This window comes from Phytophthora sojae, assembly GCF_000149755.1.
Source record: "Phytophthora sojae unplaced genomic scaffold PHYSOscaffold_2, whole genome shotgun sequence".
Lineage (NCBI taxonomy): Eukaryota > Oomycota > Peronosporomycetes > Peronosporales > Peronosporaceae > Phytophthora > Phytophthora sojae.
In genome coordinates this window covers 2350039-2374553 of record NW_009258116.1, presented here as the reverse complement: position 1 = coordinate 2374553, position 24515 = coordinate 2350039, and the positions used below count along the sequence as shown (strand labels likewise).

Below are 24515 nucleotides of genomic sequence, written 5' to 3'. Positions count from 1 at the left end.
CTGAAAATGCAGTAAACTTTTAATCATCGATATCTCGAGAAGTAGTGGTCGGATTAGATAGCTGAAAGCAGCATTGTATAGCTCGCAACGATAGCTTCGTCCTCTATTTTTTTCAGATCACCAGTACCAATGTTAACGGGGATACAATGAGATCACTGCCGCGTGTCAGCGGTGATCACATTTTCCTCCGTACTTCGTCGAGGATTCATGTTTGTTGTGATGTAAAAGTATGTGCGTATTCGTCGTCATCTTGCGCACTCAAATAAACTGGCACGGTCTCTGTAAGGGCTGTTTTACGCGAGTGACAACGCTGTTTTAATTGGCTTCGATCCAGCGTTCTCGACTATATTTATAACCAATCAGGAATGACTAGCTCCAAATCCTAAGATTACGAAAATATATACCCACATTTCATTAAATGGCTACAGAAGCTTCTAGACGTAATTGGCAGGTGTTGACTTGCGATCCTTCCAAACTGCCCACGCTGCCAGGGGCTTGAGAGGAAACGCCTCAACAGAGGCCGCAACCGCTGCGGAGGCATCTATACCTCGAGCCGCCAGTTCGGCGTGGGAAAGTTCAACGGACACTTTGCTTATATGTGGTTCCGCATGTACGTATGCTGTGTGTAGTCGAAAGCGCGTAACGATTTAGAAGTCGGTAAGCTTAAAGTTATTTGAGATATTTTTAACCAATCAAAATGCATATGTGGACCACATCAAATAAATCGTGTGGTAACCGCAGGGTTCTACTGCATTTTCAGGTGGGACAGAGAAGTAGGTCAGTAAAAACTACTGAGGTTTGCATTTTTGGATTAGCACCAGGAAAAATTGAGTACTGGAGCGATTCCCGCAGCGTTTTGAATCTTATTTTCATTCTGGGATAGTTTCAGTTTGTATTTGAGGATTGTATAAGCAACGTCTACCTGCTAAAGGAACGAGCTAGATACCACCGTCGCTTCTGAGCCTACACATCTCATCAGCCCGCTGCATGGTTGAAACGGCCGAGGCAACTTCTGTCTAATTTCCCCGTGGACAGCGTCACGGTCCCTGTGCCCCCGAACGGCATCGTCTTCCCTCCGAGAACCGAAGCCCTCTCCACTGCACTTGTCCAAGCAGATCTGCGTTCCTTGCTGCCGTGTATGTTGCAGGCCGTCTTGAAGCGCTCCAGCAGCGCTGTTGTTCCCCCAAGGCGCTCCGTATAGCTGCCTCTCCACTGCGTTTTCTTCGCCCCGCCGCGCCATGAACTTTACCGATATTCCCATCCACGTCGCAGGCCTGCTACGTGTGGCACAGGTCACATTGACACTCAGCCGAATCCCGCTCGTCACTACGGTGCTGAGAATGGGCTGCGCGAAGCACACCCAACGACCTGGTGACCTGCCAGAGTCGCACGCATGCCATGAAGGCACCGACGTCCCGTTGGGACCACGGTGTTACCCGTGGGCTGGTTTCTAATGGGAAACGGCCCGGTGGACATGTAGTCCACCGTGGGCCCCCACAGGCCCCGCCTTCCGGCTGACGGTAATAAACCACCGCAATACGTCGCCGCGTACAGCAACTCAGACATCCAGCTTGGTCCGCGGTGTCACCCACGAGCTGCCCGGCCAAACATACACGCACGTCGGCCAGGTGCACGCCATCCATTGGAGCCCAGGTCACCAGGAACGAGAGGATCCAAAGGGAGGAAACGTCGTCCAATAGTGGCCAATCAGAGCGCTCTCGGTGCTCACCGTCGCTCTCTGATTGGCCAGACCGCTGGGTCAGCTGGCTCTATCGCCGCGCTGCCCGCTGATTGGTCCCCCTGGTGTCTTGAGCTCCACGGCGCAGATTGACGAGTGTTTTATTCTGAGATAGCTGTGGCCAGCCCACATATTACCGGCTTCAGCGATAGCTGAAGCTGGTAATACTGAAGCCGGAAAACTGGCCCCGGTAACTGAAGTTAACTGATTGTCGCCTATGCTCTCCATCTCAAATCCGAGTGGAAGACGTACCAGTCCACGCATCGGTGAACAGCGGTGTCGGGGCCGTCAGTGGTGCAAATTCAACTACGTCTATTAATATTACTTGACAGGTAAGGAAGTACAACGCGCGTTTTCAGTGCTGCACCTCCAGCCGAACACACGCACCAAGTACGCCCCGAACGCTCCGTCACCTCTTTAACCCCCTCGCACTCAAGTGCATCTAGTACTACGTTGCTGAGGTGGCTACTAAAAGAATAAAGAAAGAAAAGTTTGCGTCTGCAGAAGATGATAATGGTCGACGAGCGAAAAGCTCCGATTGAAGTGCTTTCTTGGAACTATCCCCCAGTGTTGATAGTCTGCTTTATCTGTAACTGTTGTGTACTTTGAAGTAGCTGCTTTGTTTAGCAAGCTGCATCAATTGCTTGGTCGGTTTTGCGGACCTCCATCTTCTGCTACTCCATCCTCTTGCAAGTACGGAGCCTCAATCTTCAACAAAAAGCGGCACAAAAGACTGACGCAATACACGTAGTGTAGGGCGTTTTGCTGTTAGTGAAATTTCCTAGACACTAACTCACTGTTAGCTGTACGATTGCTGACTGTTAGTTGACGAGTTAGTAGCCAGAGAAAAAAATATTAACCTTAAGGCTGATTGCAGTTACTGTCTTTCTTACCTACTGAAGAGATCTAAACGTTCTGCGTCCTTGAGACCCGTCTTCTAGCGAAATATATTCGGGCCAGGCTGAATTCAGCTCTGCGTCTTCAAATTCGCCGATCATCTCGATCGGAGTGTGACGGGCCAGGTTCCAGGTCGGTCTTTCCCACCCTACCCATTTTATCAGATACATCCGCTGCATATCAACAGTATTATGTGCGTAGAAGCTTTCAACAACAAATACAGCACCGCCATCGCTGCTAATAGAGGATCTCGCCTCACTATCAGTTCTGTCTGCTACGGGAGAATCCAGAATGTATATGCCAGCAGGGGGTGACTCGTCATCGCCACAAAACAAGTCATATAGAGAGGTGACCATATCGGGGTCAAGTCTTGGTCGGGCTCTTCAACACCACCCGACAGGTGAAAGTCAGGCTCCTCGATTTCGGGAAGTTGGTGGCCGGGGGTCTCGAATTCAGGGTCGGAATCTCCAATTTCAAGAAGGTGGTTGGCAGGGCTTTCAATCTCAGGCGCACGATCTTCGTTGAGTAGTCTTCCGCTTTCAGCGTCTCTACGTCGCGCCCGCGCTGCCCGCTGACGACGACTAGGCCGCGCCATGGTGGGAGTTTTGTGATTTGTGAAGTGACTTATGCCATAAGGCAACTCGGTAGGTACTCTATATATACTATAACTATTTGAGCTCGACTCCGATGTATTTGTGCGTCTCGCAGAATATATTATTAACTTGTGTCCGTACGTGAAGACGGACTGCACCGTATCTCGAACGGTGGCGGGAGTAATACCGTCTAGCTCTGTATGGTATTGGACGCTTGGCAGCTGGACCATCACGCACACAAAGTTCGCGTAGCAAATGGGAACAAACGACCCCAATTACTCGGTCAGTGTTAGCGTTGTGAAAAAATTTCATCGTTGTGATTGGGTAATGACTTCAACTTCAACTAATTGTAAGATACTTCTCATCTGATTGTAAGATACTCATTACGATCCGACTTATAACTTCGCTAAAACTTAAGCTTTTTAATATCTTGTGACGGTATCGGAAAATTTAAAGCTTATATATTAAGTTCTATGGCTTGTATGCATGCAGAGCCTAAACCTAAGAGTTTAAAGCTGTGTTGAGAATACTAACTCCTTAAAGACGCAGCTCGAACGCTTGCGCCCCATTCTCTTCATTCTCCTGTTCGCCTTGATCTTCATCTTCGTCGGTATCTTCACCCTCTAGGTACGCTTTGAGGTAGTCGTACTTGTCAACTTCATCAAGTAATGAGTGGTTGATGTACCCGAACACCAGCTTTTCCAGCTTCTGCATCGACATGCGATTCCTGCGCTTGGTGTGCAGATAGGAGAAAATACTCCACACGCGCTCAGCAGCGGCAGATGAGGTGGGTACTGTGAACACTCGGACTGCGATCGATACCAGCAACGGAAACTCCGTCATCCCATACTGCCCCCAATATTGCATCCCCGACAGCGTGTTGTACTCATTCAGTTCCACGACGGAGCGCTTAGGATACATCGACAGGAACGCGTTCAATTCTTCAACGCATGTTTTGGCGTCATCCCCATCGAAAACCCCGTTGATGTACCCAATGAGATCGTTCTTCGTGTTGATCTTGTCGTCCGGAACCCCATTGAGTCCGTGTCCAGAAATTTCCACCTTGCTTTCCCAGCCGCCTCCGGTTTACGTGCCAGCTCGTTCTCGAGGGTCAGCTTCTTGTCCCACGAGGCTTGCAGCTGTGTGAAGTAGTAATAAACCTCACAGAGATCGCTGTCGTCCTTTTCGAACTTCCCGATGGTCTCGCTGGGAACCTTCAGAACCGACGTCAGCTTTCGTAGCCGAGTCCATAAGCCGGGGATTCCAACAAGCAGCTTAAACTTGGTCACAGGATCCTGGTTTTGGATAGCGTCCAGTATAGACCCTCTAGCAAGGCTTGCACCGCAAACTTAGCCGTACGGAGATACTGACATGCGTTGTAGTGGGAGTACCACCGCGTTGGAACCACCTTAACAAGGTCGTGCTTGATCTGGTACTGCTCGCGCTTGGCCTGAAATGCAGCCAGCACGTGTTGATGGTTTCGCACGAACTTGATCACCGCCATCGCGTCCGCCACCGTTTCACGGAATTCTTCCATGTTGCATATGTCCTTGATCAGCAGATTCATTACATGCGCCGCACAGCCGTTGGCAAACACGAGAGGGTGTTCTTGTTCGATGATTTTCCAAGCACCGCGCATGTTTGGAGGGTTGTAAGTGATCATAGCGATACATCTAGACGCCCCCAGCTCCTTAAGGACTTCCAGAATGTCTGCCGCAATCCGCTCCGAGGTTTGAGGAATCCCAGCCATGGATACGCTTTTCAAGAAGAACGGCTTGTGACCAGGGATGATGACGATGTAGTTTACTTGGTGTTCGTTCCTCGAGTTTGACCATCCGTCACTGATCAGTGTGAACGAAGTCGCGTCTGCAATGAACGTCTGGCCCACCTCCCACAGCTCCGTGTACTGCTCGAGAAGAAGCGACCCTGATAACGTCGCTAGCACTGACCATAGGACTCGAGCATCTGCATAGCCCAAAGCTGACAATGCGCATTATGGCATTTGGGCGCTGTTTGGCACTTGATATTGGAGCACCGCCACTCCGCACCTTAATTATCAAAATGCACGATTGCCCCAAAGCTGTAGTGTTGATTGTTGGAAACCATGCTTCTAGAGTTACCGTCGAGGACAGATAAATTTGCATACCCCGCCCTAAACAAATATATCATACGACAGGCTATGTGTTTCATTGGTCTGTGATGAAGAAGTTCTCAATGCGCCGACGTGGGATGGCTGAGAACGCGTACATCGCTGGACGCATCACTGAGCTGGCAGAAGAACCGCGGTCGGTTCGCATGGTCAGTTCGCTTTACGGACGGCAAGATTGCTTACATGCAGTGTCAAGAGCTCGCAGAACTCCTGCCATTCAGTTTCGCAATGGGGTTAAACATCGACGGGCTTCCGCAGTAAGGTCTGCGAGCTGATCGAGACACCTCGACAATTGCTACACTGCACCACTTACGCTGAATTTCATTCGTTTACCCTGCAGACCTTCGCTAGGCTGCGTAGCGAGGCCGGTTATAGGTTGTTTACGCTCAATGCATCCCATGTGATTTCGTTCACAATCATAATTTTTTTCTTACTTGAGGAAATCTCAATTATGGCTTTACTTGACACCTATCCGAAATATACTCGCTGGGAATCTTTTCCCTTTCAAAATCGATCAGAGTACGCTGAAAGTAGTTGTACTTTTAAAAACGTATGGGTCGTTTTAATACTGGTAGGCAATTGGGTAGCAAAAGGACAACAAGAAGAATAATGCTTATTTGACACTTGCATTTGCTATCATTTCGTGGCCAGTTAGTATCCCCGAGTTGACGTGTATTTAGCGTACTCCCTATACACTAACGGTAGAGTCAGCTGTACGTGTATCATGCACCTCGCCGCGTCAGCATCTCCTCACCACCTTTAAACCACATGCGCACGGGTAACTAATCCGCGCACACACCTCTCGCCAGCAACTTGGACACGCGTCAGCACAAAGTACACAGCGCAACGCCATGACTTGCGTCAATGGACTGGATAATAATAACAGTTAGTTAGTGTCTGGTAAATTTTGCTAACATGTATTTGCCGAACGAGCATCACTAATTCTTGCACAAATATGGAAATTACTAAGATTTTTACACTTCAATAACTTTATCTACGCCGATCCGATCCTTCTGGTTTTCTATATTTTATGAGATAAGACGCTTTTGATTCGATATTGTGGCCCACATTGTCCCAACTCAACGGTGCTGTCGCATTAGATGCTGCCAAGTCTACTCTACATGCCAGTGCAGCGCCAGAGCCGTAGTTACTTGAAGTGCCAGTCTAGAACGGATAGTCCCATCGGTTAGGTTGTGTTTTATTTTTAAGGACCAACTCGTTCGTTACATTTTTTTCTCTTCAGGGTGGCCGACCCCCGCCAACTAGCTCTCATGCACAGTTCATTCTTCAAATGACCCCCCCCCCTCTGTCTCAAGCCCCAGCTCCACTGCTGTGCCAATCGTCATGGTGCTGAACGTGTTCAACCTTCTCCAAGGTTCCAAGAAGGCCACGGATCCCTCCCAGTTCGACATCAACGTCTATCTGCAAAATAAAGTCGGTGCCAAGGGCAAGTGCCGTCATTGTGGGCGTGTCGTACCCTGGGCAAGGGCTCGCGTCATCTCGCACAAGCGTGCGAACTGTTACGGTATATCGTCGGCGGAGAAGGCATTCTATCATGCGCAACATGCGCTGAAGGTGATTACGCCGGCGAAGCGAGAGCGGCAAGCCGCGGAGTCGTTGCCTCGCAAGCAAACCTGTGCCCAGAAGCCGACGGCGTCATGGGTGGATCAAATGACGGTTGGAGAGCGTGATGCGATAACAAGAGCGCTGGCCACGATGTTCTTCCGGACTGGATTCCTTTTCGAGTGGTCGAGTCAGCTTCAATGAGGGCGTTGCTGATGTGTATGCGACCCGCTTACACCAGTCACATTCCCTCAGCCAAGACTGTGCCGAAGCTCGAGTCGGTGCTTTTCACGCTCGCGACTGTGCCGAAGCTCGAGTCGGTGCTCTTAGTGCTCATGCCAATGTCGACAGCTAGCCCATCAAACTCGAAATGCCTCGTGCACCCTCTGCTGTGAGCACGGGGTATTCCCCGAAGGCATTGGAGAGCCAGCGACCCAGCACTTTGATGACCAATCTGTGAGCCCCTGCGTTCAACGGTTTCGTTGCCCCGCCTATCCTCACCGAGTGCGTGGAATATTTTTCAGGACTGAGCCCGCAGCTAACTGCAGCTTCTTTGATAACGCAGGACACCATCTTCGAAGTGATCCCTGACTGCCGGGATGTCAATAGTGCGGGTTCATCGGGCGACGTGCCATAACTTCGAGCTGCCTTGTAGATCCAGCGCGCCGTCACAACTGGACAGATGACAAGGTCCCCGGAGCGATGCAAGAACAGCAGCTCTTCCCTTCCGTACTGATTGTTTTTCGCCCCGCCGAGTTTCACGCTAACGACTGAAGCCTGCCGAGGTGTCGCGACGTCACAGTTGGAATCTAGGAGGGATATATCTCCGAGCCGTAGGATGTAGTCGTGATGCGCGTTACCAATAAACAAATACTCCGACCGCCGAAAGAGGAAAAAGTACGCAAGGAGCAGCCCGCCCCATAGCAATTGGTGGCGGCGCTGAGCGAGATTCAGCTTCGATCGAATCACCCGAAGTAACGGCACCGTGATAGGCTGTTTCTTGTGTACCGGATCTGTGAATCTGCGAATTCCTCTTAACCCACCGGCGACCGTTATCCCGATTTTGCAGGGATAAGAAAAACCTCGGGGGAAAGTGCCGTTTCAAGCCAACGGCCGTGGCGACCTTTCGAGATCCCGCCGACTTGGTTCCGGCCAATCAAATTGCATTGCGGATTTCGTGCGTGGTACGTCGATTCGCGTGCGCGAACGCGTTCGCGCCTCGATTGGGTGTCACGCGTGGTTTTACGTTTGAAAGTGCAACATGAGCGCCACATTTTAGCGCTTCAACCTAATGTAAATTTCTGAAAATTAGCGGGAGGTGGACCGCACACTATCATAACCAGTAATGCGACCATAGCGTTGCTCGTGTATTAGACGCTCAGAGGCCCATACCTTTTGGTGCATGCCTGCAAGACTTGGTATGGGCTTGTCTTGGGTAGGCGTCGTGCTGTGGACAATGCTATCCATACTCCCAACAAGTACTTTACACGTCAGCATGTGGACATGAGGATCATAGTAGTTCCCAGAAGCATAGTGATTACGGAGCGATGAGACTAGTACATGGGATCACCAGGAAGACGTCACACATGCGTAGAATATATCATGTGTATTCAGCTACCACAGCGGATTCTCCTTCGTTATCGGTCGCTCCGCCGGCCTGTGCTCTCCAGCTGCTAATCCCCGGGACCGTGGTCTCGTGATGCCCTCGCAGCGCGAGGTGATCGCGTTTTCCCAATGTGCTCTCAGCCGCGGGGCTGAGGGCTAACTCCAGAGGTGGTTGAGGCAACGCCGGGAATTCACGAAGGGTAGGTCGACCAGGGCTTGACTGCGTCGATCTTGGGACCAGCTCTTGTGGAGACCGCCGTGGCGTGGACTGCGTCGACGTCGGACGCGACGACTCCGCCAGCGCGAGTTGTTGCTCGACTCTCGCCGACATTCCAGGATCCTGCGCGGGCTCTGGCAGCGGCGCCGGCAGCTGGAGCGTCTTGAAACTTGGTGCGCGCCTCGACCGCGACCTCGAGCTCCAGCGCGACGTCCAGGACTCGCAGCAGGTACAATGTTGTTTTCAGGCGTAGACATCTTGAACTCCTTGAATACACGCTTGACTTCCAATCCCCAATCCGGGCACGCGCACCAGCTGTGACGAGGCGCGAGTGCCTTTTGCGATCGGTAGAGCAAAAGCAAGTCTTGAGAATGTGACTCGATAGGCAGACGACCACGCGCTAGAGAGCTAGGATCGTCCACGCAGTGAGCTGCTTGAGAAAATATCAGCACACCGCTGGTCAGGCGCACGCTTGTGTATCCCCTTGTGGTTGGTTCTTTTGATCGGCGATTAGTATCAACCCCGCGACTCAAGAATCCACACCAGTCAACGCCAACAAACACTTCAATCCAAATATACAGAGTTAAACACAATATACAATCACACAGATACCTCTTGTCCTCTCTTCTTTTTCTAGGCCCAGGACTAAGGCCAAATCTCCAAGTCTTCGGGTCCAAACCCAAGACACTTGGACACTCTTGTGGACGCACACCACTCCTCTAAGAGGAGAACAGCAATTCAATCAAATATCGACTGATACAGCCTAATACCGATACAAATCGCTCTCAGGAGCCTCACTATACGCTTACTCCCGCAATATATAACACACCAAGCCAACACGGCGTATGTGCAGAATATGGAATAGACAAGTTCACGCCCAGGCTTTCGCAATGGATCCCTTACCTAAAGAACTTTAACGTTTTGGTGGAGAACGCTCTCAGGGCTTCGGCCCAACACGACTTCGGCACTTGAGGGAAAAACGAACTCTGTTTTGGTTAAAGGCTACATGCAAAGACGATCTTTTCAGCGACGCCTGGTCGCTGGGTTGACTACTGGATCTTTCTCCAGAGTGTTGGTCCTGATTTTTATTGAAACTTGAAGGGCCGCCGTCGTGGGTAAACCTCAGATCTTGAGATGATATGAGATCATCGCGAGAGTCTTGGGATTCCCGTGATTCTTGAGTCTGGGTCTGGGAGGAACCTTGGTTGAAGGCCTTCTCGAGTTTTGTGCGAAGCAAGTCCGGGATAGCAGGCTCCATAGAGTGGCAATCTTGAGAATATATTGGGCAATCTGGAAAGCACCCCGAATACCGGTCGATAACTCGTGCCGAACTCCACCTTATTCCAAGATTCAGGGAAGGATCACACGCATTCCCATGTGCTTCTGGGAACGAGATCAACTTGACCGCAGCAATGCCCTTTTCAGGGGTGCCGGGTACCCCAAAACCATGCTCTTGTTTTGTAGACCAGACCTCGAGACTCCGCGAATAGGTGTCCAACCTCGGGAATCCATCACCACCTTACGCGACAACACCAATCGCCACATTGGGGAGCTGATCATGAAGGCAGGCTTCACATCTCCATGGAATGCACCGCGCCACATGAGTCTAGCAATTCAAACGGCTTGATGTATTGCTCCGTTAATCTAATGTAAGCTAAAACTATCCTGAGCTTCGGTCGTCCGCCGATCTACGAGCCTCACTGGGAGCTACGACAGGCTGTCCATATGGGGCTGGTCAAGGCCCGAAAGCGCATTGTACATGTCCGGCTTCTGAGAGACCGCGGCCATGCTGTCCACGCAAGGCCTCTAGAGGGGCGCGGGCATGCCGTCAGTGTCGAAGTTGTCGATCGCCACGAACGTGCGCTCCGTATCGGGCTTGGCGGGGACTGCAAGCGTACTGTCCAAGTCGATGTAGCAGAGGATCGGCATGCAGCCCGAGTTGGGCTGATCGGTGGCCGCGTGCATGAGATCCGCTCCGGGCCGGACTGGTCCGCGAGCATGCAGTCCATTCCGGGCTTAATCAAAGCCGTGGACGTGCCGTCCGTATTGGGGGTGCTTTGGGTCCGCGGGCATGGGGTCCGTGTCGAGCAGATCGGGGGCCGCGGATCTGCCATTCGTGTCGTGATGGTCTGGGTCCGCGAGCGTGCTGCTCGCGCAGGGCTGGTCGGGGACCACGGGCGTGCTGAACTAGACGAGGTCGTCGGCATGGCGTTGGTGCCGGGTATGTCGGGGGCTTCGATCGTGGATTGCTTGCCGGGACCATCCGGGGCTGCACACAGGCTCACTGAGCCGAGCTTGGGGAGGACACCGAGCATGCTGTCCGTGCCGGGTATTTCGGGGGCCTTGGGCATGCCGTCCGTGTCGTCCGTGGCGTCGGTGCCGGGCATGTCGGGGTCAGTCGGCGTGGCGTCGGTGCCGGGCATGTCGGGGGCAGTCGGCATGGTGTCGGTGATGGGCATGTCCGGGCCCGCGAGCATGCCGCCCCAGTAGACAGCAGCAATTTGGTTCGGCAGAGGTCGGATGAGAGGACGCAGGAAGCCGGGCGCGATCACGACATTGTAGGCGCTTGAGTGCTTGTCAGCATTTTTAGAAAGGATCTTTCGATGCGGGGCGGCGGCGAGTTTTGGTTCCGTTCATATGCCCACGAAGACGCCTCTAGATTCCGAACCCAGGGGGGAAGTTGTAAGCAAATCTATTGGTTATTTCAGGAGTAATTGGCGATCATTGGTGGAATCGTTTGAATACGTGCGATTATTGGTGGAATTGCTTGATGGCAGCAGGAACCGCTCAAGCAGGATGGCGCGAAAGGTGATGAAGATGTGCACGTTGAAGATTTGCGCGTTGAAGTGATAGCGTGACGTGCATAGCGTGACGTGCATAGCGTGACGTGCATAGCGTAGCTTAAGTGTGGAAGTCATAAATGGCAGTAGTGCCACAAACTAAATTCTCCCGCATTTTGCTACCCTACAAGATGAGTCCATTTTGGCCGCAGTAGCGGTCACCGGCGGTACGAAATCACAGCCGCCTGACGTCTTAGCTTTAGTACCGCGCTCACACCCATGTAGAAGATGTAGTACGTGTATTCTAGGCCGCGGCGCCGGCTCCCCTCATGTCAGTGGCGCTGCCGGCGCCGCGATTCCTTCCTTCTTGCTACCTTAAGTACCCATTTTGGCCGAGGTGCCGGACACCGGCGCCATGACGGCCTAGAATAGTTTCATTGCATCATTGGCTTGGTGTTTAGCTAGGTTCTACAGCTACTTAGGCCGGCTGCTAGGATTTCATGGCGCCGGTGTCCGGCACCTCGGCCAAAATGGGTACTTAAGGTAGCAAAAAGGAAGGAATCGCGGCGCCGGCAGCGCCACTGACATGAGGGGAGCCGGCGCCGCGGCCTAGAATACACGTACTACATCTTCTACATGGGTGTGAGCGCGGTACTAAAGCTAAGACGTCAGGCGGCTGTGATTTCGTACCGCCGGTGACCGCTACTGCGGCCAAAATGGACTCATCTTGTAGGGTAGCAAAATGCGGGAGAATTTAGTTTGTGGCACTACTGCCATTTATGACTTCCACACTTAAGCTACGCTATGCACGTCACGCTATGCACGTCACGCTATCACTTCAACGCGCAAATCTTCAACGTGCACATCTTCATCACCTTTCGCGCCATCCTGCTTGAGCGGTTCCTGCTGCCATCAAGCAATTCCACCAATAATCGCACGTATTCAAACGATTCCACCAATGATCGCCAATTACTCCTGAAATAACCAATAGATTTGCTTACAACTTCCCCCCTGGGTTCGGAATCTAGAGGCGTCTTCGTGGGCATATGAACGGAACCAAAACTCGCCGCCGCCCCGCATCGAAAGATCCTTTCTAAAAATGCTGACAAGCACTCAAGCGCCTACAATGTCGTGATCGCGCCCGGCTTCCTGCGCCCTCTCATCCGACCTCTGCCGAACCAAATTGCTGCTGTCTACTGGGGCGGCATGCTCGCGGGCCCGGACATGCCCATCACCGACACCATGCCGACTGCCCCCGACATGCCCGGCACCGACGCCACGCCGACTGACCCCGACATGCCCGGCACCGACGCCACGGACGACACGGACGGCATGCCCAAGGCCCCCGAAATACCCGGCACGGACAGCATGCTCGGTGTCCTCCCCAAGCTCGGCTCAGTGAGCCTGTGTGCAGCCCCGGATGGTCCCGGCAAGCAATCCACGATCGAAGCCCCCGACATACCCGGCACCAACGCCATGCCGACGACCTCGTCTAGTTCAGCACGCCCGTGGTCCCCGACCAGCCCTGCGCGAGCAGCACGCTCGCGGACCCAGACCATCACGACACGAATGGCAGATCCGCGGCCCCCGATCTGCTCGACACGGACCCCATGCCCGCGGACCCAAAGCACCCCCAATACGGACGGCACGTCCACGGCTTTGATTAAGCCCGGAATGGACTGCATGCTCGCGGACCAGTCCGGCCCGGAGCGGATCTCATGCACGCGGCCACCGATCAGCCCAACTCGGGCTGCATGCCGATCCTCTGCTACATCGACTTGGACAGTACGCTTGCAGTCCCCGCCAAGCCCGATACGGAGCGCACGTTCGTGGCGATCGACAACTTCGACACTGACGGCATGCCCGCGCCCCTCTAGAGGCCTTGCGTGGACAGCATGGCCGCGGTCTCTCAGAAGCCGGACATGTACAATGCGCTTTCGGGCCTTGACCAGCCCCATATGGACAGCCTGTCGTAGCTCCCAGTGAGGCTCGTAGATCGGCGGACGACCGAAGCTCAGGATAGTTTTAGCTTACATTAGATTAACGGAGCAATACATCAAGCCGTTTGAATTGCTAGACTCATGTGGCGCGGTGCATTCCATGGAGATGTGAAGCCTGCCTTCATGATCAGCTCCCCAATGTGGCGATTGGTGTTGTCGCGTAAGGTGGTGATGGATTCCCGAGGTTGGACACCTATTCGCGGAGTCTCGAGGTCTGGTCTACAAAACAAGAGCATGGTTTTGGGGTACCCGGCACCCCTGAAAAGGGCATTGCTGCGGTCAAGTTGATCTCGTTCCCAGAAGCACATGGGAATGCGTGTGATCCTTCCCTGAATCTTGGAATAAGGTGGAGTTCGGCACGAGTTATCGACCGGTATTCGGGGTGCTTTCCAGATTGCCCAATATATTCTCAAGATTGCCACTCTATGGAGCCTGCTATCCCGGACTTGCTTCGCACAAAACTCGAGAAGGCCTTCAACCAAGGTTCCTCCCAGACCCAGACTCAAGAATCACGGGAATCCCAAGACTCTCGCGATGATCTCATATCATCTCAAGATCTGAGGTTTACCCACGACGGCGGCCCTTCAAGTTTCAATAAAAATCAGGACCAACACTCTGGAGAAAGATCCAGTAGTCAACCCAGCGACCAGGCGTCGCTGAAAAGATCGTCTTTGCATGTAGCCTTTAACCAAAACAGAGTTCGTTTTTCCCTCAAGTGCCGAAGTCGTGTTGGGCCGAAGCCCTGAGAGCGTTCTCCACCAAAACGTTAAAGTTCTTTAGGTAAGGGATCCATTGCGAAAGCCTGGGCGTGAACTTGTCTATTCCATATTCTGCACATACGCCGTGTTGGCTTGGTGTGTTATATATTGCGGGAGTAAGCGTATAGTGAGGCTCCTGAGAGCGATTTGTATCGGTATTAGGCTGTATCAGTCGATATTTGATTGAATTGCTGTTCTCCTCTTAGAGGAGTGGTGTGCGTCCACAAGAGTGTCCAAGTGTCTTGGGTTTGGACCCGAAGACTTGGAGATTTGGCCTTAGTCCTGGGCCTAGAAAAAGAAGAGAGGACAAGAGGTATCTGTGTGATTGTATATTGTGTTTAACTCTGTATATTTGGATTGAAGTGTTTGTTGGCGTTGACTGGTGTGGATTCTTGAGTCGCGGGGTTGATACTAATCGCCGATCAAAAGAACCAACCACAAGGGGATACACAAGCGTGCGCCTGACCAGCGGTGTGCTGATATTTTCTCAAGCAGCTCACTGCGTGGACGATCCTAGCTCTCTAGCGCGTGGTCGTCTGCCTATCGAGTCACATTCTCAAGACTTGCTTTTGCTCTACCGATCGCAAAAGGCACTCGCGCCTCGTCACAGCTGGTGCGCGTGCCCGGATTGGGGATTGGAAGTCAAGCGTGTATTCAAGGAGTTCAAGATGTCTACGCCTGAAAACAACATTGTACCTGCTGCGAGTCCTGGACGTCGCGCTGGAGCTCGAGGTCGCGGTCGAGGCGCGCACCAAGTTTCAAGACGCTCCAGCTGCCGGCGCCGCTGCCAGAGCCCGCGCAGGATCCTGGAATGTCGGCGAGAGTCGAGCAACAACTCGCGCTGGCGGAGTCGTCGCGTCCGACGTCGACGCAGTCCACGCCACGGCGGTCTCCACAAGAGCTGGTCCCAAGATCGACGCAGTCAAGCCCTGGTCGACCTACCCTTCGTGAATTCCCGGCGTTGCCTCAACCACCTCTGGAGTTAGCCCTCAGCCCCGCGGCTGAGAGCACATTGGGAAAACGCGATCACCTCGCGCTGCGAGGGCATCACGAGACCACGGTCCCGGGTAACGGTGCACCTGTGCGTCTTGGGTTGGCCCCGGGAGCCCAAGTTCTTGGACCTGAGGTTCCTGCACCGCGTGGCCACGCGCTTCCGAAAGGAAGTCTCCCGGTGATCCCCCGAGGAGTGAGTGGCGAAGCTGGAGCTGGAAGTGGACAACTGGTGTCGTTCGCCGATGACGAAGCTCGTGCCTACGGCGTGGAACAGCTGAGGCGCTGGGTCGCCCTGCCTGGTGAAGTGATCTCTCCGGTCGACGTAGTCTATGACGAGGCCGAGGACGAGTACGACATGGAGGCATGGGTGAAGGCTGCGCTTGAGACCAGTCGCTATCTGGGGCTTTTGAACGCTGGCCGCCTCTCGGAGCCTTGGATCTGTTGGTTCGACGCCGGCGTCAACCCTTGGTCACTGACCTGAGAGCGATCTCGGTGTCGCCGAAGCTGCTCCCGCCGCTGTCGTGTGTTGGGCTTCTCCAGACGATGCTCATGGAAGCTGGCTTCGAGTTCTGCAATGTCGTTCCGATATGGAGCTCGATTCCTGAATTGGCCGCTGTCTCGGAGAACCAGATACGCCGCGGAGTCGAAGAAGTTCAGGCGCGGATTGCCGTGGAGTGCCTCGAGTGGAACAAGTTGATACGTGGTGTGGGGTTCCACATTCGCCAGCCACTCGACCCACTGCCTGAAGTCCGCCCTGTGTCTCCGGCTGACAACCAAGCGTGTGACGAGGAAGGTGACATCCTGATGATCGACGACACAGTGGGGCTCCTGGGGCTTGAGTTGGTCCGCAGACTGCGGATCACGAGAACTCGCCCGAAGACCGTGTGAACTGGTGGGAGCGTTTCCATTACGCTGCATCCCTCGGTGCATGACCAGAGACGATGAAGCTCAGGCAGCTGCAGAGCCGCCTCCCTGCTCCGATTCGTGCCTGGTACAAGCAACTTCCGGAGCGTGACCAGAAGAGCCGTCTTTCGATGCTGTTCCGCCGCGAGTACTGTCGCACTGAGGCGTCCCCATATGGCCGGTACTACGAGTTGAGCCCGGACTCCGGAGAAACAGCTCGATCGTTCCTCTATCGGCTCAACGCTGCTGCGAAGCGTGCTGACGTGGACTACGAAGGTTCAGCCAGTGACCGCGAGCTACACATCCGGAGATTCATCAAGAAGATCTCGGATCGTCGTCTCAAGATTACGTTGCAAGGCCAGAGATTCCTGTCAATTCGCGAGTTGGAGAAGACATTGAAGCGAGTTGAAGCATTACAGCGAAATGACGACGGATATGAGACTCCGCCCCCCCCCCCCCCCCCACCGATCCCGTGATCACAAGACTCATGGAGTTCGATTCAGCAGATTCCCGTCGCAGCGCCGAAGGCAACCCGAGAGGTCCTACCTGTCAGCAGGTGAAGACTCTGACTCTGGTGATGAAGATGCGCAAGCTCAAGAATCCGAAGATAAGCCTGAGTCCGCACCTCGACCAGGAACTCCTCCTCCGGTCTCGAGCCGTCCGACGGCGACTGTGAATATCGCGAGAATTCCTGAGGCTCCTGTTCCGACACCCCGAGCTCCAACGACAGAGGAGATTTTCCGAGCCGTGGAGCAGATGGGCTGGCGTCCGCCACTTCCCCCTGCACCTCCTCAATCGCCACGTCGAGACAACAACGTCTTCTGTGAAAAGTGCCGCGCATTCGGCCACTCAGCCCAGTACTGCTGGCAAGACGTGATTTGTGACCGATGCCATGAGACTGGACATCCGACACACCGATGCAACCGTCGACCGTGCTAACTCTGTGCTGACTGGGCTGCCCTCAAGGCGGTCCGTGAGCTGGCGCGGAAGGGTGCACTTCAAGACCTGCCTGACGGTGTTCTGAAGTAATTGCTGAAGAATGAGACGGGCAAGTCTGGGACGTCGTTAAACGACTAGGCTCGCTGGGTAGGGACCCAGTGCGTGCCGAGCCTAAGTCCCAAGATTATTGTGCCCTTGCATTTGTTGGTCCAGACCTTAGGTATCAGCGCAATAATCCCAAATGCATGTCTGCAATTGCCCGTGATGAATCGGCCTACGCTGCTCGTGATGTTTCTCGAGAATACGCTCCGCGTGGAGCGGAGTTTGAAGACGAGAAACCCGTTCATTTTCCGCTGTTGTTTGGGGAGGGATATGGCTGGTGGTCGAATCATTCGCTGGAAGACAAGCATGCGGTTGCGTTGGTACATGGGGCGATCAACAATCACCGAATCCAGGTCATCCTTGACTCTGGGGATATGGACGACTATCCTGAGTCCTGGCCTTGCACGCAGGTCGGGCCTCAAGCGGAAATCGCACGAGTCTCTCGTGCGATTCCAGCTTGAGGCCCAACTTGCGGACTCGGTGGCGTTGTGACGTATATCAACGCGCAGACTCAGGTGAAGTTAACCCTGGGAGTGCGCGTGGTGTACGTTCTCAAGATGTGGGTCGGAAACATTGGAGATGGAGTTGATTGTTTGCTCGGGATGGATTTGGGCCACCTGCATTGACGAGGACCGGGTTATTAGCCGTTGCTACCACCCGATCACTGCCGCATGCATCGTCGCCCATGGGCTCCTTCTCTCTTGGCTTTGGCGCGCTGTTTCCATGCTCGGCGGGGGTCCTGCTCTGCGCTTCCCTTGGACCCCGCAGCACCACTACCGACGTCTACAAGTGCGCTCCCGCTAGTATTGGCAAGCACCAACGCCCGGTTCTTGCCCTTTTCGTCCAATGGCGTGCCGGAAATGGGTCCGGCGGATTTAAGCGTGCTTGTGCGCGACATAGCTGCCGCTGGCGCACCGGTCTTGTGTCCGGCGTCCATAGGCTCGCTACGGCTCGACTCGGCGGCGGTCGCGGGCGGGAGGAGACACGGTTCGGCGGACCTGGGCGTGGTTTTGGGGGGGGTGCTTGGTGGCCGTTGCCACGCCCCGGAACGGCGCGGTGGTGGTCAGGGGCGGGACGATGCTTGCCTCAACAGGAGCAGGTGTGCCGCCTTTGTGCACCACCAGCTCGGGCGACGCACTGATTGGCGCCGTGGCCTTGGGTGTGCCACTTACATGGCTGCGCTGCTCCGACGGCGCGCTGGCACCCTCGGGCACCTCGGCTTCGGGGCGTTTCCCCCGCGCCTGCTCTTGTTGTAGCTCTTGGATAATATCGCGGCGGTAGTGTTTGATAAACCGTGCTGCCCAACTTAGTTTCGTGTTGTCATTCCGGGCAGCGAATTCTGGTATTTGTTCACAATAGCGCTGGAGCTCCGCAGGCGTCACCGAGCCGCCGTCGCGCAAACATTTCTTGAAAAAGTCGAGCACGCGCGATTCGTACGGCTGGATTTGTCGGTCTGGTCCGGCACCTTTCTTTCTCTTCCCGCTGACAGATAAGCGAGGCTCTCTAATGAACGAGAGTTCCTTGTCAGAGAGCTCGTCTCTCCAGCCTACAAGCGTAGTTCTCTTTATGCCCATGGCGACCGCCGCCTTTGAAGCGGTTTTCCATTGCTTTCGGTTCTGTTGCCATTTTTTCAGCGCCTTAATCTTTTCCTCCTCCGTGGCCTGCACCTTGCGCTTCTTCTCCCCGGCGGCCTGGCTCTGTTGGATCCGGTGTGGTTCAGAAAGGAAGGCGGGGAAGGAACGGTTAGGTTGTAACCGGTTACGCAACTCCTTTCCGGTTAATTGGAAGTACCGTACGTCAAGTTACTCAACCGTGACGATTTATCCTGCATGCAATATGCAGGTTTACACGACAGTGATGACTTAGCTTGCATATGGTATGCAGGTTTACTCGACAGTGACGACTTAACTCGCATACGGTATGCAGGTTTACTCGACAGTGACGACTTATCTTGCACACTATGCCAGTTTATTCGACAGTGACGATTGATGCTGCATGTATGACGATAATTGCACTGGGGATCTGCGCTCAGTGCCAAGCTCTACCGGGGTGCCGAGACTACACTTGCGGAAAGGATCGCATGGTGGTGAAGGCAGGGGCCACCTCGGCCGACATCTACCCAGCATCCGTCGATGCCATGTGCGGCCTCGGAAGCGGCATCGACTATGTCGGGAGTGACATTGGTAGCAAGTTAGCAGGTACGACCAGGGAGTGCTGCGCCATTTGCCAGGGCTGGAATGGGTGCCGCGCGTTTTCGTGGAAGACAGGAGTGTGCTATTGCTGTAGGTGAACGCCTTGCAGCCTTGGTTATTCTTGCTGTGATCGCAGCAGTAGCCCGGACTGATGGCCGGCACGTTGGTGAGGTCCTTACCGACGTAGTCGAATCCGTTCTCCATGCTGCAGACCGGGTGGGCTGCGATGGGAATCAACTCACGCAGCAATGGCGGGTTGCGGGCCTCGACACAAGGAAGCCGCAGCGCTGCCACCAACGTGGAGAGGAAGGAGAAGCTCGTCATGGTTTCACTTTGTATTTTTCCTCGAAAGCGACGGACCTATCTACTACCGCAGGCAGCTACGGTACCAGCCTTCTCGGTTCAAGACGACCTGAAGCGCCGACGGGAACACAATGTGCAGGACTGCAAGAAAGCCAAACAGAGTTGCATAGAGCCCGCATCTAGTCGGACATCGACACGATGTCGTTGCCGACGTAGTCGATGTTGCTTTCGAGCGCGCAACCGTTCAGCGCCTCTGTCGACATGACTGCCGAAACCACGTATCGACTCTGGCTCACCGTGTCGCGGCCACTTTTGAGCTAGCACGTGCCGTTGTTGTGCGACACCTCCTCAGCGTTCATATGCTGTGGATATGTACGACTTGCGTGGCTATATTGTGAGTAGTGGTCATACCATGAGAGATACATTGGACGGCAATCAATCTACGAAGAAATATGTAATTTGTGCAAACAATCATGGTGGGTTAAGGCTCCTAACAGTCCTTTTGGAGTGCGCGACTTGCTAGCGGAGGTCAACCACCGCGTCGAGAGGAAGACGGTCCGAATATTACTTCAGGACTCATAGCGGGTGCATCCGTGAGCAGTGTTGCGTTTGGTTGATTAGCAACCCCAACATACGGGTAGGGTCCATGATGAATGGTATCCACTGCCGCATTGGAAACCCCCGTGTGTTGAGCAAAAGGGTTGCTTGAGTATGCAGTTGGCCAGACGCTAGCAATGTCTGAGGAGTAGCCGCGGGTCATCAGTGCTGTGTGTGTGTCGGGTTCGGTGGATGGCATGACGGATGGTGTATACGCCAGGTTGCCGCTAAAATGCGTTTGACCGAAAGCAGTCCCGTCTAAAAGCGTATCTAAGCCTTGAGCTCTTGAGGTATCTTGATACGCGATGTGAGCTTCGTCGGTACCCACGAACTCCCCCTGTGCGTACCTAAAATCGTCGAATTCCTAATAATCTGTCCTAAACACAATCTCCTAAATTCTTGCCTAAAATCCGGAGAGACACACATTAATAAACATCTTATATTCAGTATAGCTTGGCAGGACACTCGCGCGTTGGTTCTCGTCTGCGGACTTAGCGACGGGGCCGCGGGGGGCCCGCCCCTCTCTCGCTTCGCTCTGGGGGCGCAGCTACGCGGCCTGCCCCACCCCCATGCCCCTTAAGCTAAGTCCTCGTCTCGGCCAGGCGCGGTGTCTGAAAAAAAAATATCGGGTTGCAGCGCTCGCCTTCGCTCGCTCGCGCAGACACGCCCCCGCCTAATCGGCGGGTGTTGGCGATCGGTGAATGCACCGAGCGAGTCTCGCGCTCGCATCCGCTCGCCCTCGCCCTAATGTTACTCACGGTACTTAATTTTCAAGCATCTTGACCTAAAATCAGTCCTAAAATTTGGGTGGTGCACATGAAACATATGTCGAATTTTAGGAAAAATCCTTAGGAAAACGACGATTTTAGGTAGGAACAGGGTTCTCCCGGTACCCATATGCTGGTAGCTTGGTAGCGAATCATAACTGCACGTAGTATGAGACGGTTTCCAGGCCCCGTAGCTATTCGTACACGCTTCACTCTTCGTAATATCCTGAGCTCCAAAACTCGCAAACCCTTGACCGCTAGCAATACCCTGAGCTCCAGATCTAGCATGGCTGCATGTTCATGAAATCTTGAGCTCCAAATTATCCAGTAGTGCTTTGTGGCTGGTTCCACGATGCAACTAGCCTTTCGGGAGCGACGTAGTTTCCAGAAAATGCTATCCGATCCTGGATCGTGTCCCCAGTACTATGTACACACTACGTAGGTTGTCCCAGTATTGCACCCGGTCCAGAACTTGTAAGTAGATTCGACCAATTTGAAGAATCAACCGCGCCTGTTGAATCGACTGCATTCCGCGTACGTTGTTTTTTACGTGCACGTCTACACACAAGCTTCTCTCCGACTCCATTACCGAGGCCAAGGACAGATCGCGCTACGACAACATGTGCACAAACCCCAAATTTGAAATGGATCGAACAGCCACAACTATTCTCCTCGACATCAACCAGCCAGCCGTTTGTAGGCATATTGACCCGGTGTGCGCGGCACGTAGACCACTTCACGCTGTCCCTGTACAATCGTGCTGTTTAAGCTTTCTCAGCCTTTGCCAAGAAAATGGAATCAAGAGCAGGTTCTTCATCGGCTCCTACAGCAATCAAATGCGCGAGTCGACGCATTGTCTCCATGGCTGCAACGTCAATTGCCACCTCCAGAATATGTAGTACTGGCACTTTTGACGCATCAGGAGTAAGAATTACAGCCACCGCTTTAGTTTTTTGCATCGATTTCGCTGCATGCTTGAGCTCCACATTAGGACCCGCAATGCGGACGGTAGGTGAAGGTACGTCGCAGCCAACATCCTCCGCCAGTGTGATCATATTGCGCAAAAGTGAGCAGATCTCGTTAGTCTTACGATGAACATGACGCTTCACACTGGCGTTGAAAACCTCACACGGGTTATTTGTGGTGGCATAACTAGACGGAGAGTGAAACACCTGCCATCACCAGTAACGGCTCTCTGTCCATTGCTCTTCAAAGTATTCCGCGAAGGATCGCAAACAAGGGTGTACTCTCCAACCAGAAATGACCCGTTCCTTGACATCGCAATACTCAGTGTAGCTGGTGGTGTAGTGCATATCCATGATTCCCTTAAAAACAGCGACGCCAGGCGCGGTATCGAGATGCCGTGTTCTCTTGTGAACATTGTAAAGGACGTGAAAAAAACACATAAGGTCCTTGGCCTCACTGAATACGCCAACACTCCGAAGCGCATTGAACTGGGCATCTTCGGCATCACCCAAAACAGCGTCGACGCGAAGAGGAGTCTTAAACAGTTTCTGGTACAGCTGAGCGACACACCCAAACGCTAATTCGTATTCACGATGTGTTCGATCACTCACAACGAGTATAGCTGATAGATGGTAGACCCTGGACCGATCGGTAAAACCACACGTAATAACAGGATACTCAGGTCGCTCAGTTTAAAAGTGGCGTCGGTGTGGAATAGCCGGAAATGTTCATCACTTCGAAGTTGGTTCACTTTAGTGAGTAGACTCAGCGTTGTCACACCCAGGACAAACAGGTTTTCATCGCTTCCCGTCCCAATAAGAGGATGGCCATCATCATCAGCATCTGTAGGCCCAAAAAGAAAAGCCTTGCCGCTGTCAGTACCATCATAGTACGGGAACTATTTTCTTTAAGTTCTTCACTGCTTCCCTCGTGTTTCGCGTAAGGTTCTTTTTTCGGAGCCGCTTCACACAGTCAGATACTTGCTGCCGCGACGGTAAACCCAAAGGAGGTGCACGAACATCAGTCGCTCGCCGAAGATTACTCCAGATATGGCGGGGTCTCACACCGCACGAATCCATTCGCGTGATAAACGCTTTCACCTCCGTCGTTACTGGAACTCGATGTTTTCCGCTGCATACTTCATCGCCGCGCAGGTGCGCTTTGTCGTTAGCGTACACTCTCCACGCTGGCTTCGTCTCACATTCCCAGTACTTCCATTGAACACCACACTGCCCACCTCCATGCGTTGCCTCCAGTCTAGCGCACGATGGGCTAATGCATTCTAGCCGCCGCTCGGTCATACCGTGGTCCGCTGCACATAGCCTACAGTCTATTTGCCGCGTTGCGTACACCCCCGACCAGCAGAAACCGGTTGCACGATGCCTCACGAAGTCGTCCTCAGTTGCATGCTCCGCTAGTTTCTTCCACGCGGGGCGTGGCATTGGCTTTGGAGAGGCGTTCTGAAATGAATCAGTGGTGGTGAGACTTCGTGCGGGTAAGGTTTCCAAGAGCCCAGCTGTCCAGTAATGCCACATTCACGGGTTAGAGCCGTCTACCAAGAAAACCTGCATACCGTATGCAAGCTAAGCCGCCACTGTGTGTGCAAGATAAGTCGTCACTGTCGAGTAAACCTGCCTAGCACTATGAAGAAAACAGGCACCGCGTATGCAAGATAAGTCGGTAACCTGCATACCGTATGCAAGATGGGTCGACACACGTCTTGCCTTGGAATGCTAGTTAAACCGACACAGTTGAGGAAAGCCGCATTGCCTATGTATGTTGGCTATGCGGGGTAAATCGTCACTGTCGAGCTGGTTAAGCCATCTGATGCAAGATAAGCCGGCATTGTCAAGTATATCTGCACCGAGTATGTGGGGTAAGTGACTGACGAGTACACCGGCTTTGGAATTAAGAGAAGGCACCAAAGGCGAGTCCTATGGAGTGCAGAATAAATCGACAGAGCGGGGCAGACCATTGGCGCGATTATGCCCTCGGGACTTGCCCCGGTTGCGCACCAAAATCAAATCCATTTTGCCAACGCCCGCAAATCTGCTTGCTGGCGCCCCAAAACCGCGGTTTCTGTTTGCTGGAGCCCGTTTGGTTTTGCTGGCGCCCCATTTCGTTTTGTTTTCACCCTAAAAGGTGTTTGTGCGGTCTCGTTCCGCGTACTAAACGGATTAACCCCACGTAGTTTTCTGGAACGGATTAGCTCCGCGTAGATTATCAGGTGGCATGTCTAAAAAAAACACATCGAGGATTTGTTGGCAGTGCCAGTGCAAGCTTGTTGGCTGGCTTCGTGAAGGACTACCAATTGGTACAACATGCACTTTGGACGCTGTTTTGGGCAGTGTGAAGCGAGAGCTGATGTAGCTTAATGTATTATGCATGATGCCTGTCACCAACGGTGCAGCTTCCGTCAGCTTCGGTTTGGTAATGTACTGCTCAATTGTGAC

At 53.4% G+C, this 24515-nt stretch overlaps 6 protein-coding genes across 6 annotated transcripts; 4 read left to right on the top strand and 2 right to left on the bottom strand.

The window, feature by feature from the left end:
* Positions 1–6727: 6727 nt before the first annotated feature.
* On the top strand, positions 6728–6931 carry PHYSODRAFT_442098 (hypothetical protein; the record flags this gene model as incomplete). Its single annotated transcript, XM_009520455.1, has 1 exon — positions 6728–6931. A coding segment is annotated over one exon (204 nt), but the record flags the coding sequence as incomplete, so codon positions are not given.
* Positions 6932–10568: 3637 nt separating this feature from the next.
* PHYSODRAFT_324673 (hypothetical protein) lies at positions 10569–11239 on the bottom strand (the record flags this gene model as incomplete). The annotated part of the gene is made up of 2 exons (XM_009520454.1): positions 10569–10659; positions 10749–11239. 2 exons carry the CDS (start codon positions 11237–11239, stop codon positions 10569–10571), a joined length of 582 nt encoding a protein of 193 aa, XP_009518749.1.
* A 1509-nt stretch (positions 11240–12748) lies between these two features.
* On the top strand, positions 12749–13419 carry PHYSODRAFT_257980 (hypothetical protein; the record flags this gene model as incomplete). The annotated part of the gene is made up of 2 exons (XM_009520453.1): positions 12749–13037; positions 13241–13419. The coding sequence occupies 2 exons, from the start codon at positions 12749–12751 to the stop codon at positions 13417–13419; spliced, it is 468 nt and encodes a 155-aa protein (XP_009518748.1).
* Positions 13420–14968: 1549 nt separating this feature from the next.
* On the top strand, positions 14969–17225 carry PHYSODRAFT_324671 (hypothetical protein; the record flags this gene model as incomplete). The annotated part of the gene is made up of 6 exons (XM_009520452.1): positions 14969–15032; positions 15092–15750; positions 15834–16136; positions 16232–16600; positions 16680–17069; positions 17163–17225. 6 exons carry the CDS (start codon positions 14969–14971, stop codon positions 17223–17225), a joined length of 1848 nt encoding a protein of 615 aa, XP_009518747.1.
* A 2011-nt stretch (positions 17226–19236) lies between these two features.
* On the top strand, positions 19237–19527 carry PHYSODRAFT_483284 (hypothetical protein; the record flags this gene model as incomplete). Its single annotated transcript, XM_009520451.1, has 1 exon — positions 19237–19527. The coding sequence occupies one exon, from the start codon at positions 19237–19239 to the stop codon at positions 19525–19527; it is 291 nt and encodes a 96-aa protein (XP_009518746.1).
* A 3419-nt stretch (positions 19528–22946) lies between these two features.
* On the bottom strand, positions 22947–23363 carry PHYSODRAFT_486745 (hypothetical protein; the record flags this gene model as incomplete). The annotated part of the gene is made up of 1 exon (XM_009520450.1): positions 22947–23363. One exon carries the CDS (start codon positions 23361–23363, stop codon positions 22947–22949), a length of 417 nt encoding a protein of 138 aa, XP_009518745.1.
* Positions 23364–24515: the final 1152 nt, after the last annotated feature.